The 18,300-nt window shown below is 46.1% G+C and overlaps 1 protein-coding gene across 1 annotated transcript in view; it reads right to left on the bottom strand.

The window, feature by feature from the left end:
• LOC109316925 (protein spinster homolog 2) overlaps window positions 1-18,300 on the bottom strand; it is a gene marked incomplete at its 5' end in the record, with an annotated part of 169,584 nt that overhangs the window by 81,761 nt on the left and 69,523 nt on the right. The window contains one exon of the mRNA XM_019545296.1: window positions 1,214-1,350. Within this exon, the coding sequence (XP_019400841.1) occupies window positions 1,214-1,350 (137 nt within the window). The remainder of the gene's footprint in view (window positions 1-1,213; window positions 1,351-18,300) is intronic.

The following is an 18,300-nucleotide window of genomic DNA, read 5'->3' as shown; positions in this document are numbered from 1 at the left end:
GATGTGAAGGTGAGGAAGCTGGAGGTGTGACTTCTTCCTCTCCACCTGTGATGGCAACCACTGTTTACTGGAAACCACACGGCATGTCTGTGGGTGCGTATAGGCGGGGATCTGGCTGTTTTCTGGGTGTGACCACAGCACTGCAATTTCTGGAATGCAGCTAGACTGAGAACAGGAACAAAGTCCTGATGCTCGCCAGGGAGATCAGTCTATGACGCCAGTAACAATTATTTACTGGCATAACTCTCTCTCCAGGAATGTTGCCACCTGCAACCCACAATCTCCTGTGTGGTATGGTTTAAAATGAGGATTATTTTCCCCCTCACGTATTGCCAAGCCATTGTTGCCTGACAGTATCCTTGACAGGCAAGAAAACAAACATGCTGACAGGGCCTTGAAACAGGGAAGGTGGTGAGATACATCAAAAGGCGGCCAGGGATGTTATATATAGCTTGCCAAACTTAGGTGAGCTGAAGGATTACATCAATTCCCCAGCAAGATCATCTAGTTGGTGCAAGGGGAGCTGAAGCTATACCCAATCCAAGCCCTCCCACTTACCCTCCCTACCCATCACGGAAACTGATGGAGGACACCAATTTAAAACCTGTGCCCAAACTGATGTACTTAGTCTGTGTACCCTGTGTCCTGCAAACAGAGACAGTCTGCATACCACGAATTATGCTATGACATCAGGGGACAAGAAAGTCGCTGTTTAGTCACGAAATTGCTTAATTTGTACAATGTCTGTAAGCTTTTCCTCAAACTAAAGCACAGGTGTTAATGTCACGTTGTGCTGCAGTTCACCTGGGATATTTGTGATTCATATGCCTGGGGGGAGAACACACTTTGGATTTAATAAAACATGTGACCATGAGCATTACAGTTTGTCCCACAAAAGCTCACACAATGCAGTTCCCAAATTATGGTCTGCAAGCTCATCAGAGGTGGGCCACTATGGCCCCAAGCTCCACACGCTTTCAGAGCCGTCAGGGTAAAGTCTGAATGTGAGCGTGCCCTAAGAGACATGTTGAGATCTGACAGAGGTCCCGGAAGTGTGGGAAACACTGCAATGGGTTATATATTAAATCATTGTCAGGGGCCTTCCTCAGTACATGTATGCTGGGGGAGGGAAGCTTAGAAAAGGATCCCACCCTGTTCAGTACACTCTCCAGAACGTCTCTGCTGACATTTCCCAGTTCTGCCAAGATCGTACCTGCTCAGTGATGAAGGAGCTTGAAAAGGTGACAGCTGACCAGAAGAAGATCCCACAGCTGAGAATGATCTTTCGGTTGAAACGGTCACCAAGGTAACCAAATATAGGGGCTGCCACCATGAAACTACAGATAAAAACTGCAAAGGAAAGAAAAAAGGGAGGACACGTTTAATAAACATCAGGCCAAGAACATGAAAACTAATTTTTCTGCAAGCCCAGTTCCCCAGAGAGCAGTTCCACTTAATTAGATGTTCTGCAGCCAGCTCTGATGTGCAAAGTTAGGTATGCTGATAGGCTTTCTGAAGACATAGTTTCCTTAATCAAACATATTTTTCACTCCCATGGAAACTTCAGAGCGGGGTACTTGGATTAAATTTACAAGCATTTCTGCCCCTCGCAGTCTGCCATGAACTTAGAACCAGGGAACGGGAACAGAGAAAATTAAGAGCATCCACCCAAACCTCAGCATGATGCTAAAACACACATAGAAGGGAAGTGAGGAGCCTCTTGTTGGCAGCCTCAACTGAGATGCCAGGGGTGATATGGGCCAAGCACACTAAGCCGCTCCCTAACCTCCAGAAGCAGCCTCTACTATTCCCCCAGCTGCGCTTGCAGCGTGGCTAAACGGAATGCACCAATCCCCAGCCAACACCAATCTTTGTTTTAAACTGTTGCATGACCCAGCAGTGCACGCCTCACCAAGTAACTATTCCACTCCAAGAAAGAGTTTTGACTTCTAAAGTCAAAGCATCATGGGACCTACTTATCTGAAAGCAGGGTTGAGTCTCCATGTTTTGGTAGCATTGCAGTGACTTTGTGGTTGTGATGGCCCCGGAAAGATGCGAGAGAGACAATACATTTGTGGATGATGTCTTTTATTGGACTAATTGCACACAAGGGATGGACTCAGACAAGCTTTTGGGCCTCGCAATCCCCTTCCTCAGGTTTGGGTGAGACACCCAAGGAAGGGTACTATGACACCCTTGTCTCAGTATCCCAACCTGCAGTTGGTCCAATAAAAGATATCACCCACCAAAAGTCTTGCTACGTCCCCATGTCATTTTGACTTGGCCACAATCAGCCGAGATACCAGGGCAGAGCCCCAATCATGTAAGAGAGGAGGCCACTGGCAGAGATCTTCCATTTCAGAGTATCCATCTCCAGCATGGTCCAAAATAGTCCTTGGGTCTTGTCTCTACTGAATCTAATGACACAGCTGTGAACACCCAACATGTGTACATTCATACTAGCTCAAACACCCCTCAGGGAACGCCCCCCGCCAAGCATTCTTACAGGTTTGGCAGTGCTACGCTTGCTAGCACCACTGCTGAAAGAGACTCGGGGGTGACAACAGACCATAAGATGAACATGAGCCACCAATGCAATGTCGCAGCTGGTAAAGCAAACAAAACCCTGGCTTGCATCTATAGATGCTTCTCAAGTAAATCCCAGGACACCATCCTCCTGCTGCAGTCGGCCTTGGTGAGGCCACAACTGGAGTACTGCATCCAATTCTGGACTCCACAATTCAAGAAGGATGTGAAGAAGCTTGAGAGGGTCCAGAGGAGAGCCACGCACATGATCAGAGGGCAAGAGAACAGACCTTATGAAGAGAGGCTGAGAGCCATGGGACTCTTCAGTCTGGAGCAGTGCAGGCTCAGGAGTGACCTGGTGACTGCCTATAAGTACATCAGGAGTGTGCATCAGGATCTGGGAGCACCTCTGTTCACCAGAGCATCCCAAGGAAAAACAAGGACCAACGGTCATAAACTCTTCCAAGACCATTTTAGGCTGGACGTAAGAAAAAATTTCTTTACTGTCTGAGCCCCTGGGACCTGGAATAGACCCCCTCCAGATGTGGTGCAGGCACCTACTCTGGACTCATTCAAGAAACATTTGGACGCTTATCTTGCTGGGATCCTTTGACCCTAGCTGACTTCCTGCCCCTGGGGCAGGCGGCTGGACTCTGATCTTCAAGGTCTCTTCCAGCCCTAACATCTATGAAATCTCAATTTGGCTAGAAAACAGTTAATCTGAAAACAATACAGACGAAGTTTAAAACAGTTTAAATGTGTCTACACTAGGTGTTTGGATCTGTGTAATTGCACTGATTTTGCATTAATGCAGTTATACCAATGCAACTTTCCTAAGAGATAATACCTAGTTTATTGACCTTCATGGGACACTGCAAGGCCTGTTTGTTCTCCTGAGCTGTGGGGGGACTGGTGGGACACCGGAGAGACTGGAATCAGTGACTCTTTAGTCACTGGGCTATAATTCATATTAATTACTGGGTGGCTTCCGAGAGAGAGGGTGGGCTGCTGACATTGTCTAGCTGGAGCATTCTATTTTTAAAATGCAGTAAAGGAACTCAGGGAGCAAAGGATGCACACTCCTTTCGACGGAATGTGTGTACAAATGGAAAATAATTCATACATAAGTGATTTCCGTGGGACTAAGCCTTATTCTCAAAAATGACTGTTTTTAAAAGATAATACAGGTTTTGCATTTTCACTTACTGAAACTGGGGGTGGGGGGAAAAAAATCACATGATATAAAATATATCTGTATGTTAGTTAATATCCATATTTTGCGGGAATAGTTAGTATATTAAAATAATCATTTACAATTCTGGTAATGGACATAATTACAATGCAATATCTGCAAACTTGTATAAACAAAGAATAATAAAAAGACAGAAAAATTACATGAAGAGAGAAGCACATGCAACCTTTAGGCCTAAGCATGACTTTTCTACAAGTACAGTACTTTGAAATTATGAGGGATACATGGAGTTCAATCTGGCAGCTCTTCCACAAGCATTACTTCCACTGAGCTGTACTTTTGCTGGTAGTATCATCATCCTCCCTCCCACTTTTATGTAGTATTGTGAAACAGATGAAGTCAGTATCGTTTTATAGATGGGGAAAGCGAGGCACAGAGCAGCCAAATGATTTAGCACTACTGGGTGCTGGAGACCCATTGGGGAGTCTCTGTACAGAACAGTGCTCTACTGGAGAATCTCAAATGTAGGAGACAAGGTCAACCCGAGGAGGAGGTAACCATCAGCCTGCTGTCCCCTGCATTGCCAAGGCAGGAGGATACTCTGTTCGCCTCCACAGAACCGGCAGCAGGGAGCCCGCTGTGCAGTCAGTGATGGACTCGTCTCTCATAAACTTGGATATAACACAGTAGAATCTGGCTCAGACAGTTGACTTTGCTCACTCCTAGCTATACCAGCCTCCATCCAGCTACGCTGTTAAGCACACGCTTAATTTAAGCACTATATAAATCACTAATTTGGAGGCCAAGTGCTTTGTTGGACTGGGGCCAGCAAGCGTTCAGCACCGTGCAGGGCTGAGTCTGCCATAAACTAAGACGCAGAGAAAGAACTGTGACCACTGAAACAGAAGCAGAAAACCAACCCAAATGGCTGCATCACCATGGTGCAGCTTGTAGGTCCGGCCAGGGGGATCCTTCCCTGGGAACGACCCTGAAATGCACTCAGCCCCAGAACACAGATCAGGCATTAGTTAGGAGGTAAAAAAGATGTACAGAAAAACTAAAACAAAGCGTCCAAGGAAAAAGCAAAAGCACCCAGCCCAACATCTCTCTCACTCCTAGTGTCTGTCTCACCAACAGCAAGCACTCCACGTTCAGACTGTTTAGGGCCTGGTCCAGAGTTAACTAAAGTCAATACTTGTATTTCCTTTTGCTATGAACTGGTCACACACTCAAGTTTCGCTCAGCCAGTGGGGGATAAGCAGGATCCAAGCTTTTTTTTTTTTTTTAAACCAACATCTTCTTTCCCAACACCCCAAAGCCTGCCACTTCCAAAATGTGTACCTGCATGCATGCCTCCCCCTGCTACCTGAGACCCCCTTGGGGAATTTCTCTGTGGCAAATTCTATTCAAAACTGAGTCACGAGCTTCACGAAAGCTAAGAAGTTGACTTGACAGTTCCACAAAAAAGCACACAAAGAAACCACAGAACCTAATAAATAATAGATAATAGAATAAACCTGTCACAATAATACATTTAATTTGTATCAGATTATTTATGACCCAAATATGCATCAAAGCACTGATTGACTCCACGAATGCAGGCTACGACGGCTCTGTGATCCGTCAAGTGGATCTGCCTCCCAGATGCATTTCCCATGAATCAATTTTTATGATTGCTCCTGCCCATGACGGATGAGCTTCTTGAGCTCCACAATGACAACGAGTGGCTCTGCAAGAGCTTACAAACAAGGACAAATAGGTGGAAGCACCCAAGTCCAGGACAAGTCCCTGAGTGGAATAGAGCCTGATTTTGCATCAGTGTAGTTGATGCAAAATCAACTCAGAACTACTGAGTCATAGTTGTAGGTCCTGGCTTCCAAGGCAAATCCAACTGAGCACAGAGACAATGTTAGTCCCCTCCCGCTGAGCTACTGCAGGGGTGTTTGTCCCCCGCCGCCAAACATGAGAGATAGGAGCAGCCTAATGCACAGATGGAAGCACAGGGAAGGGAAGATCACTAGTCTGTTGTGCAAAATAAAGAGCCCTACACACACACACACACACACACACACACACACACACACACACTAAACGCCTCCTCAATCTTTTTCTCCTTCTCCTCTGACACGGCACTTTCTGTTCCCTATGTTCACCTGCGACCAAGCTAACACCCATGTGGAGCCACATCTGCAGCAGCCTTCACCTCGGATGGCTGCACTGCGGGCACTCATCCCTCCACCGCTGAGGAAGCAGTGACAGAGACGTCATAACTCAAATGGCTTTTCGTGACCCTGCTCCCAATGAGTGGCTGCTCTTCCCATTCTTGGTCTAATAAAAGATGTCTCTACTACGAGTTGTGATTGCCCTTTTCTCTAGACCAATGTGGCTACAACCTGGATACCTTCTCTTCCCATTTGCATTTAACGCCCTGTCAGAATATAATCATCTGGTGAACAGACACGGTGCGAAAGAGCCGAGGCAGAGGCAGGCGCCCAGCGGTATGCAGAATGTGCTTGCTGCCAAGGCGGCGCAGCAAGTGTGCTTACAGCAGATGAGGGCAGGTGTTGCTCCACTCCATCACCAGCCTGCGATGTGAAGGACGTTACTTTTAGAAAAGAACCTGAAATGGCACCAGCTAAGGGTCCCACACCCAGTTCTGGGATGGCATTGATGTGCATGTCTGCAGAAGCAAAGTACCTCCCAAGGAACGGCTGAATTAAAATACATGTAATAAATGCCATCCCAGAGGGAGGCTCTTTTAAAGCACAGGTGTTTCTAAAAGGGGAGCACATTTGTCTTTATCCCTCCCCCACCCCCGAGTCACACACACTAAAATGCCTATTGTGGTGAAAGCACGGGAAGAGCCTAATTGCCCAAACAGGATGGCTCAGTATCTATTTCTGCCTCCAAATGCCAGACCCATCCCATGACAGGTGTGCTACTGCTTTCCCTGGCCAGCACCTTCCTGGTTTTTCTGTATGTGGTTGGGATGATTAAAATCGTACGTTTAAGTAGGGGTGGAAAACCCAAAGGCAAAGCATCCTCCCTGAGCCGACTCTGCGTGCTGTCGCCCTTGCTACTTGGTCTGTGCTTCTGGCCAGAGAGCTGTCATTCAACCCACACTTTCCTCCATCAGGAAGTAACGAGCTGCAGAGTTACTCACAGGAAAAGAAAACCCAAATGCCTGATGCCGTGGCGGAGAATAAAGAGAAATGGCACAAAGACAAGTCGCAGAACTTAGCACCTTCTAGCCGCTAAAACCCCTCCGGGACCTGCACTTGGGTGACTTTTGTTATTTCCCCATTTCCAAAGGGAGATGAGGCACCCCTCACCCTGCCCATCCACTCCAGCCCTGCTCTTCCACACTCCTTCCCTCACTGGGACCGGGCAGCCTCAGAAGGGCATGTGCTGGCCAGTTTATCCTGGGCTCAGCAGGGCAGAGGGGAAAATGGGGTTCCCTTAGAGAGCAGAAGCTACATTTTCTCAGTCACTGGGAGGCAGCTGGGCTCCAAATGCATCAGCGAGAAATGAGGCATCAGCGGGGCTGTGACTTAACCCTTACCTTAGCTGTTTTCCCATCAGGACAGTTTAAAAAGGGCTCAGCTTCAGCCAAACAGCTTGCTGTCTCTGAGCAGGGATGCTTGATATCAAATGCGGCCAGTATATTAGAAACCCAAGTCAGCACAAAACCGTATACTGACTTTTAATTGAGTGCTGACTTTGTGCTCGGCTCTGTGGAAGGCAGAGCCAGAAAGCCTCTGCCTCAAGGGGCCTGCAACCTAACCAGGCCCTGAGAAGACGGATGCACTGTGAGCTTGTTAATGTTTTCCTCACAGCGTATTTCTGAACAATGCAAGACCTAAAGCACCCCTTATCCTAGACTGTAGGAGCATACAAGCACAAGCCTGTTCTCTCTGCAGGAGCCACTGCCTGCCTAGGGGTTGCTCTACCCTCCTGTGTATTCATCACAGACTTTCGCTCCTGAATGCACTTAGCACAGCAGCTCCTGGTCTCAGCTGACATCTACCTGCAACAGCAAATGAAGCCGCTATCATCCAGCCAGGCAGCCCCCCCTGTTTCCAGGGCACTTTTACTGAACTGCTTTCCTGGGCATCAAGGCTTTCTTGCTTTAATAATGTCCCGTAACACTTTTCAACACTGAGGTCTCCAAGCGCTTTACAAAGAGAGTTAAATACCGTGAACTCTGCTGGAAAGGTGAGGCAATTAAGACACAATAAAGGGAATGGACTTGCCCAAGGTCACACAGCAGTTCAGTGGCAGAATAAAGGGCAGAAGCCAAGGTCTGCCGGGGCGACTGAATCACGCTCAATGTGGGTGCGCACTAGCAGTTCTATTGCCACAACTTTAGGGCAAGGGCCTGACTTTTTGCTGCCTTATAATCTCAGCTACTGAACAAAATTTCCTTAAGACACCACAGGACTGGCCTGCTCCCTGAAAACTGAGCTCCTCATTTGGTTCCAGGTGCCGCTGCCCTCAGTACACGAGCAATCGCCCACGGTATTTCCCAATTGGGATGTGATGGGATGGGAGAGGGGTCCGACTGCGATCGATTCCAGCACTGGGCAGGATCCCAAGCCATTTTTATCAGATGTCTCATTCACACTGGTGCTCTGCAGTCAAATACAAGCTATACCTGGATTGTGCTAACAAGAGAACCAACAAGACTCGATTACCGTAACAAAGATCATATCTTTCTACTTTGTTGGCTAGACACTCAAAGAAAGGACCATAGTATTGCACCTTGTCACGAACACAAAACAAAACCCAGAAACCACAAAAACCACCAAGCACCAAACACACCCACAAACCAAACCAAACAAGATGAGATTTGAGATTGAACTACCCAGCTTAGAAAAGTCCAGCCGGCTCAAGCTTTCCAGACTGGACACAGACGAGCACAAGATCTAATGGCTGTTCTGCTCTTGCAGGATCTGAATCCTTAGCACACTGACAAGAACACAAGGACAGTGTGACCCATTAAAAGTGAGATCCTAAACACTCCCAGCACTTGGGTTCGCCATAGTATTATTCCTAGGACATACTAGAGCGCTAGATGCTGCTTCCAATTTTGCACATGTCCGTGAGACCGTATTATCCAGGGAGGAAACGCAGCAGGATGAGATGGGAGATGGGTGTAGAAGGGGGGACCTGAAAGCACAGCCTTCCCAACAAATTCATGACTCACTGGACTTCACACAGAGTGCTTCACAGAGGAGGATCGGATAGGAATAGTTCCATTTCTCTTCCTCGTTTCACAAAGGAGGTTCTTCCCAGAGACTGACTCTAGGCTCCCGCCAAAGGATATCCTGAAAGCACAGTCCGTACACACCTCTGCCAGCATGAATAATTGCTTCAGTGGGAATTGTTGGGAAATCCACTCTTCTTGGAAGCAAGGGGGCAGATAAAAATAGCCAGAGTCAATACAATTCCATACTAATGTACCAGACTTTGGGAGGAGCTGCACTGGGCAAGAGGTATCCAGAGTCAAGAGGTTAACAGGATGAATTGAAAGCTACCAACATCTCTTGTAGGAACAAAATATTTGATCTATAATCAGAAAAGACAATGGCCCATTAAGTCCAGGCTTCCTGCCTGTAGCAGTGGCCAGCATGCGATGTTCTGGAGGTAGGTAACCCCTCTCCCAAGCCACTTCTGCAAAGCTACACGGGGCAAAATTCCTTCCATCCTCTCCGGCGTATAGTTTGCTTACTTCTTCTGCACCATGTTGCAGAACTGCAACACAAAAGTTTTGCCACTCAAAGCCACAAATCAAGACTTAAAGCATCCGTTCAAATAATACAGCCATCAACAAGTCTTAGCACTAAGCAACTGTACGGAGAAATGACAGTCAGCTGCAAAATCCCGATAGTAAAGAATTGACTACTAGCATTTAGGTTTTCTGAAAATACTGTTTTTCAGAAGCAAGATGAAGGATAAGGAGTGGTCTTGACAGTGATTAATACGAGCTGGTTACAGGCAGCTAGGTGTCAACAGGTGCCACTGACTGTCATTGTTACTGGTGGGTTGAGACAAGCAGGACTGCGCCTCCAGTCAACAGCGACAGAAGACGAGGAGGTGATTGAAAGATTTCATTTTCTAGCAGCACCTGCCCTGCATGTCTGGGCAAAGGGAAAGCTGAAAAGGTGGCTGCCACCTGTAATGCTTGTTTCCCCACACTTCAGTGGTGTGAGGAAACATACCTCTGATAAAAGTTGTCCAGGACTCCAGCCCAGAACAGGAGCATCACAAGTTGTGTGGCAGGCTGAGGTTGTAAAATGCTTGCCTAGCCAGGACCCTCATTACAACATAGGGGTTTTTACACAGTCAATCTCTTGAGCCGCATTTCCTCAACCCAAACCAAACGCTGGCTCGCACATCAGACTCTTTTGTGTCATTTACTGCTTCAAGTCATTCCTCATTCAAGAGTGCAAGGCCTGCAGTGAAGGTGACAGGGGAAGCTCAGAAAAGTTAAGGCCTTGCAGTAAAAGCACTGGCCTGGACATAAGTGCCCAAGGCTCTACCACTCATTTTATTTGTGACTATGAGCAAGTCGCTTCAACCCGGGGTTTGTCCACATGCAGAGAGAGGGCAAAGTTTGCTCACCCACCTCAAAGACCTGCACACAGGAGGGGCCTTAGGAGCTCTCCTGGCGATAATCAGTCACCGCAGATACCGGAACTCGTTCAGACACTTAACAAGGAGCATTGAGATGGCAAAGTGAGTCCAGAGGTCTCCCCAGAACAGGTGCCAGCACAAGGCTAGGGATAATTCCTACCACATAATGAACCACAGAAAGCCCTGCTTTTTTTCTTCCAGTTGGAGTTTGGAAATGCAGATGCAACAAAAACTAAACAACAGCTTCTGAAATTGTTTCATGATATTTGGAGAGGGTGGGTCTGAAGTTACCCACAGATATTCATTCAAGCATAGCCCTTACGTCACCTATTTCTTCTCCCCTCCACTAATAAACTACACTCATATACAATACATTGGAGATAGAATCGCAAACTGGCTATAATACAGGCAGTCACCCAATCAAACACAAGGATTACGCATCTAACTATCATTACATAGTTTACCTTAAATAGGCCCTTGATAAAGTTGAGCAATTTTGTGGTGGTTTTCATTGCCCCAAAAAATTAAAAGCTTTTAAAAATTAAAAACATTAAGAATGAATGTTCCTTGAAGAGACATTGGTCCGGATCATCCTCCAACTGGCACTTTGCAAATAAACGTGAAATTATTATTAATACTGATTTTGCATAAATTTAAATTAGGATACTGGTGCTTGAGATCATTCCTGGATTGCTGATTTGGGGCAATACACAAGGGATGGGGGTGGCTGGAAGAGTGGAAAATGACCTTCACTATGAAGTTCAGATCAGGTTCAGAATACAAACCTCTCATACATCTTAGATCTTTATATTTCTCTTGACAGTGACATCAATGGGAGCTTTGTTAAAGCAACAAACTTCATGTTATTTAGAAGTCTTTCCAGCATTTGTTATATTACACGACCATTTTCCACACTAATTGACATCCAAAACTGACATACCATCATTCAAAACTTCCTAAGTGAATGGCTGAAAAATTGGGATTTCTTGGACTACGAAACTCTCAGAGAGTGCATTAAATGCTTCTGATTCAGAAGCTAGCTTGTTGCTAGGTTAGAAGAATATACTTCTTTACTGGGAAAGCATTTAAAAAAGCAAAGTCAGTCTTCAGCATTACAGCAGAGTTGTGCTAAAAGGACCCAGTTAAGCTGAAATTCATAAGTGGTAACAAGTGCATTTACCTGTGTTAGGAACACAACTTTGGATCACCAAATAGAAAAAGGTTACTAATCTACTTTAACTGACCTTATACATGCTCTATTCACTTTCTACATTTCCTCCAGCTTGGATGATGCAAATATCCGCTTTCACTTATAGCAGGGATGTCAAAACATACGACCTGCAGAACCCCATAATGTGGTCCCCAGTGCTGCCTCATTCACTCATGTGCTGGGCCAGACCAGCCCCACGTGCAGTGCCCAGGACATGCACTGCCCACAGCGCTCCCTGGGGCTGGCCCTGGGCTGAGCCTCCCGCAGCGCCTGCTCAGGCCAGCGTCCTGGACCAGCCGAGGCAGCTGCTGTGCACACTGGATCAGCATGTAGGTTGGGGGCAGGGAGGCAGTCCGTGGGTGTGATCCAGGCTGTGGACCAGCCCCATGCCACTCATTCAGCCCACAGGGCCAAATGAGTTTGACACCCCTGGTTTATAGTAACTTTCACTTGAAGTCCTGACTGTTGAAATGCGTGCTTGGATCGGAGCCTGAATCAAAGTTCAAGTCAATGGAAAGACTCCTACTGAATCAAGTGGGCTTTGTTTCGGGCCTTTTTTGGTTTGAAATAATTGTCTTACATGGGCTCTTTAAACAGCACAGGAACATTTCTATCATTCATCAGCACAGGAACATTTCTATCATTCATCAGTTGTAGTAAAGCTTAAAAAAACCCAAACAAACCCCTAGAAAATTCAATTCTGCTATATTCCTTTAATACAAAAGGGAGATGAAATTGTGTCTGCATCTTGATTCAACCAATAAGAGCACTGAAAGACTCACTCATAGGGCTAGAAAAATAAGATTTCTAGTATTTGCAGTTTGTATTATAGCTGACATACCCCCAAACTCCCCGTTTCTTTGTTCTCACAAGTCCTATTACACACACACTCTCTCTCTCTTAGCTAAGGTAAAAGTAATAAGCTACTTTGTCAGGCAATAGAAGCTTTCTTCCCTTGGGAGTTCTCTCTCTATTTAATTTAAATGGCTTGGATGGGTTGAGAAGTTCGCAGATTAACACAGTGAAACAAGAGAGCACAAGATCTCTTCACAAAGGCAGCCTCAATACATAAAGGATGTGTATCACAGATTTGTGTGCCATCCTGCCGTCTGGTTAGGGATAATCCTGTTAACTGAGTCCACCAATAAGAATGGATTTGCATCCATTCTGGTCAGTCCCGAATTAAAAACAAGGTCCCAGAGGTACCGAGATTGGTCGATAATTTTGCACTGCTGCAACATTTTGAGAGACATTTATCCAAGATTGGTTTTGCCTCAACAGGACTGCTCTATACTTAAACCACCTTTGTTGCTGTAACAGAAGCGGGCATTGACTGGAAATAATAAGGAAGGCCTCATTTGAAAGAGCAGCAGTTTTCCGCCTTCCTTTGGGGATGATCCAACTCCCAGGAACGCTATATGTGCACCACATGTATGAGTCTGGTTGTTGCACCTAAAGCTCAAACAGGGCACAACACTTTGAGGTGCACGAGGCAAAGGAAGGTTGAGGAGGGCAGCATAGCTGCTCTCATGGCTCAGGGTTGTAAAGAAGTCTTGAAGACAGCACCTGAATAGCTGCGGAAAAAAAAAAAATCACTCTATTGCAACTTTCCCACTGTAACAATGGCACCAGGCACACATTGCTATTGCATTCACAGGAGTCCCAGTGAACAAAGCTAAGATCATCTGAAACAACTGATGATTTTAGATGCCCAGCTTGAGACAGCCTAGAAGAGCATCAACACCCATGTTCTGATAATCAGGCCCTTGTTAAACATCTTAGGTTGGGGACCCAAGAACTGAAACAACCCCCATCACTAGTTTGTTTGGAACAATCTGGGCTCAGGGCTGCATTACAAAAGCTGTGGAGATTCAGCAGAAAGTCTGGTAACACTAAAAAAAAAAAAAATCTCCCACTGGCCACAGGTCAGAGATGAATCTCTCTCTCAGATATGGAGATGCATGTGGCTCTTGCCTGGCCACACCAGCTGCAAGTCTCTCCTTACACTATTGATATTTTAAAGTTAGTCACTACTAGAAAGCCTGCACAGTTGTTTGGTAGATAAGCCCTCAAGCCTGGTTTCCTTATGGCAGAACATATGGGTATGTGCTCTGCCTCTCTGCCTATACAGCATAGCCATCAAGTGTGAGCTATGGCAGAAAGCAGGGGAAGGAAAGCAAGGATGAACATCAATACTGATCTCCAGGTTTGGAGGGGAAAGGGCCTATGAATACATCTTGAACTTCAGCCCAGGACTCTGGAGTAAGTACAATGGAGCAATGGTGGCTGGATAGGTAAGGTGTTGGACCCGAAATCCTGCACAGGCTTGAATCCTTCATGTCCTGGGTAGAGGGTTGGATTCAATAACTTCCTGGGGTCTTTTCCAGACCTACACTGCTGTGGACCATTGATCAGATTTAACAGCAGAGATCACCAAGCAGAACAACAAAGCAGCATGCAGAGAGAGAAAAACAACTCCAGTGCCTCTCTGGAGTCACAGCTAAACTGCACCAGCCTTGGACTTTGGACACCAAAGGCTTCTGCTGGGCATTTTAGTATCACACCCAAAGGCCGTCAGTTATCTGCATTTAATCTGATGGGGGGGGGGGCAGTAATGAAAGCTTATCCTATGAAAACTTACTTCTTGGGGCTCTCTGCTGCAATCAGTCTACCCTATTTGGAAAAGGAGAAGAACCAAGTCATCTCTTCCTATGGCACACGCCTGCCCTCTCTCCCACCTGCGGCTCTGGTGCCTGGTTTTGCTTGCCACCACCTTTATATATTTGTAGAAGGATTTGTATTTTGCCCTTGAGGACAGCCCAGCACAAAGCTGGTACAGGACTCTTGGGCTAGGGACAGAAGTTACACATAAACTGGTTTAAGTGACCAGAAACTGGTTTAAACCTGTAACAGAACAGAAGCTCAGTGTACATAAACTAGTTTAAAAATGGCTGAAACTGGAAGATAAACCTGGCTAAATGTAGCATCAGACTCACCTGATTCGGGTTAAACTAGTTTATGAAACCGCTGTCCCAGACCCCTTCCTGATTCAAGTTAAATCACAGTCCTCCAGCATCCCAGCAAGCTTTTCAGCCCTAGGCTGGGCTATGTTTTTGTCTGCTCCAGAGAGTAGGGCTGGCCCCACCCCTCTGCTCCCTAGCTGGAGCAGTGAGGGCTGTTTCACAAGAAGTAGGGGGAGGGGCAAATTCATTTGGGGATACAGCTCAGTCTACAGAGGAAGACTGCCCTCCCCTCCCCTTCCCCCCCCCCAGGCAAAGCCCAACTGGGGTCTGGGGCCAGAGAGGGGGGGTTAAACACCCCTCCCCCTGCTCAAACTTACTGCTGGCTGCAACTGTGGACTACAAATCCCAGAGGCACCTGGAAGCAGGGAGAAGTGATGAGCAACCCTGCAGAGGCCTGCTGCTGTAATTCCAGACTGCAAATCCCAGAGACCTCAGGCGCATCAGGAAGAAGAAGTGAACACACAGCCAGAGAGTTGTGCTCTAGGACCCCTGGCTTCTGGCCTGAACCCCTGCAGACATGTGGCTGCATTTCCTGAATCAAAGGTAAATGCCTGTTCACTTCTGTTTCCATTTAATCTGCGTGGCTTAGACTAACCTGCAAAGACTGAATTGATCCAGCCTCGGGCTTTTTGACTGTCTGTATTTAGCCTTGATGGGTGAAAGCCCATCTATAACATACTTTGGGAGGGGGCTGGAGGTGACATGTTTGTGTACCTCCCATCTTCTTCAAGTGGGGAATGAGAGGAGGTCAGCATTGTACAAAGGGCAGATTCTACTGTCTGGCAATAAGGCAAGGTGAAGGCATGGCAGGTATTCACTGATTCAACCCTGACCTAGAAAACCAGATAATTACATGCTTGAGCACACAAGTCCTCCCATTGATTTCAGTGATATTACTTCAACGCATACAGCTAAGCACATGCTTTGATGACTCTGCTGGTTTGGGGCCTTAGTGCATCTTCTCAGCCCCCTGCCAGCAACAAAGTAGTAAAATCCTCTACCTCCACCCCATTTACACCTCCATGGGTCTTCCTGAGTGAATCAAGCTGCACAGTAATGATTGCTAACCTTGTATGCTAGATGACTGTCTGTGGCATTAAACCACCACAGACAGATCTGAGTGGCATGAACCACACAGCTCACTTGCAAGGGTGTCACACAGCAGCTTCTCTCCTTGCCAGAATTATACTGCATCAACTAGACCAGGAATTGGCAAACAGAAAAACAATAGTCCTGTTTTTTAAATTTGGGCCATGGATGTTTTGTGGGCATTTTTTGTTGTTGCTTTTAATACATCAGCTCTACTTCTCTTCTTTCCACTGGACAATTAGCATCATGTATTTCTCCATATTCTGCAGAAACTGTTCTACCTCAGCCCCCAAATCTGCTTCCTGCAGTGACAAGAAAACAGGACAGAAAAAACACACCCTAAAAATACAGACTATTCCCAACAAATCCTTTGCTACTTTTAGCTCAGCAATAGCAGCCACTTCTTGAGACTGAAGTTAAAACAGGAAAGGCTCTCTGTTTTTTTTTTTTATGGAATCAAGAGCTTCTCATGCCACAGTTGCTAATGGAAACTTGCTAAAAGAAACATGTGTCTGATATATTCTTAACCAAGAGCTTTATTCAGACACTACTTAAAAAAACAAAAAACAAAAAAAACAGAGATGCAAAAATAAATGCCTTTTCCCCACCAGGGATGCCTTTTAACCTTTTAATATACTTTGCTGCTGGTAATCTCCCATATGCATTTACAAGACTGAAAAGAAGTCTGCAATGATTGGAGCTGTGCTTCCTAAATATCCTGTTTGAACAACTGGGATGCTCCTCATGTAATAGCGCCATTATGGCTATTACAGGACAAGGAAGGCTGAAAAGGCTGAGGTGTAACCGCTATCTTCCTACTGTCTCATCAGCACTGCTGCGACCACCAGTTACAGTGATGGGGACCTTCCAGGTCTCAGTCCTCCAGGCTGCGCTTAGGGAAACTGAAGGGGATGCACATAGCTACAGGACTTCTGCTGTGGACATGGTGCCCAGAAGCTTCTTCATGCACACGACTGCTTTGAGGGCATTAGGCAGGTCTCATCTCTGCTGGCGTCTACCCCTGACCGTGACTGCTGTCGACCATGAGAAACTGGCTCCCTGGTTACCATCACCTGGGTTTTTAGGGGGCTTTTTCACTCACGTGGCAGAACACATGCTCAGTACCCTCCAACATGTACTGTATATGGGGCATGATCAAGCTGCTATTCCAGTAGAGCCACAGCAGCAGGAGGAGTGTGAGACCAGATGTTTGAGTAAAGACAGCATGGGAAGGAAAAGGAAATGAACTGGAAATGTTCCACTGTAGGGTAACTGAGCTGGCTTCAGTGCACTCCAGGTCCTGCTTCACTATGATCAGTAGGAGCCCTGCAATGCGTGTGGCTGCCCTTGTATGGAGGATAAGGAGCAGCAGTCCCAATGCACTCTTTCATATGTGCTAATCAAAATGCATCAGGGTTTGAAAGCAAATTACTTTCACACAGCTGTTCTACATAATTCTTACCTTTTCAGTCAAAGGCTTGTACACGCACAGGCAGCAGCGAACTCTAACGGCTTTAGAAAAAAGATGCACTGTTTTATAAACGCAAAACACTTACGAATATTTTTAATAACACAAAGATTTAAATACACTTCTTTGTAAACTGGACCCATCTTTCTTCACTGAAGGTAATGCAGATCTTTGCAAACTTCTAAACAGATAGCACTGGACAAGCCATGACTCTCTGCTTCTCATTCTTGGAGGGTAGGTAGGCTTTTGTCAAATCAAATTGGAATTTAAGAGGAAAAAATGTATTGCCCTCTTGCAGCATTTGCTGGAAGGTGCATCAAAAACAGCTGATCTTCATTTGCTTCTTGGTTCTAAAGCTATACAGTGCATTGGCATGGGGTATTACTCCGCAAATCTTGCCATCTGCAGCTTTATGCTAATTCACTTCAAGAATATAAATCATTGTAGAATGGGAATACACTAAAATCCACAGGAGATGTGACTGTAAAAGCGATTGTGCATAATTGCTTTTGTTTGATGGTAAGCTGAACACCTAGGGTTTTGTCTCACTTTTCTTGAAGTCCCCTCCCCCGCCTCAAAAATGATCTTGGAGCCTGTGAAAGGTGCACAATAGACAGTCTGACATTTATTTATAGAAGTTGCACTTAAGTTTCCTCACACTGCCCTACCAGCTCTTTCCTATAGAGAAGCTGTTTATAGGTCTGAGAGGGTATTTCTCTCTCCAGCACCTTGTTTAAATCCCCCGACTCTGCCCAAGTGGCTGCCAAGTTTGATACTGCCCAGTCTGATGACAGCTATTGGGATGTAAACTCCAGCTCCTAAGGAAAACATGGTTATTTCACAGATGGCACCTACTGGATGGATGAAACTTTCAGTAACATCAACTCTAGGCTGGATTCAAACTCAGACGTCAGAAGATCACCTCCCTTTATCAAGACTTGCGATTTCCCCTTCATTAGTGTGCAGCTATCAGCCCTGAGCCAGTCAGCACCTAAAGGACCACTGAGGATAAAAGGCAAAACAAGCGGCCTTTTAGAAGTCCTTTTTGGTGGAGCTTCAGAAGATTGTTTGATCACACCAGATGTAACCCGAGCGCCGTCTGCTCTAGCATCCCGCCTCTGCCAGTACCCAGCTTCAGAGGAAGAGGCAAGAACAC

The sequence above is a fragment of the Crocodylus porosus genome, unplaced genomic scaffold, assembly GCF_001723895.1.
Source record: "Crocodylus porosus isolate Cpor-Errol unplaced genomic scaffold, CroPor_comp1, whole genome shotgun sequence".
In the NCBI taxonomy this organism is placed as follows: Eukaryota; Metazoa; Chordata; order Crocodylia; family Crocodylidae; genus Crocodylus; species Crocodylus porosus.
The sequence above is the reverse complement of the archived record's forward strand: the minus strand, read 5'-3'. Positions and strand labels throughout refer to the sequence as shown.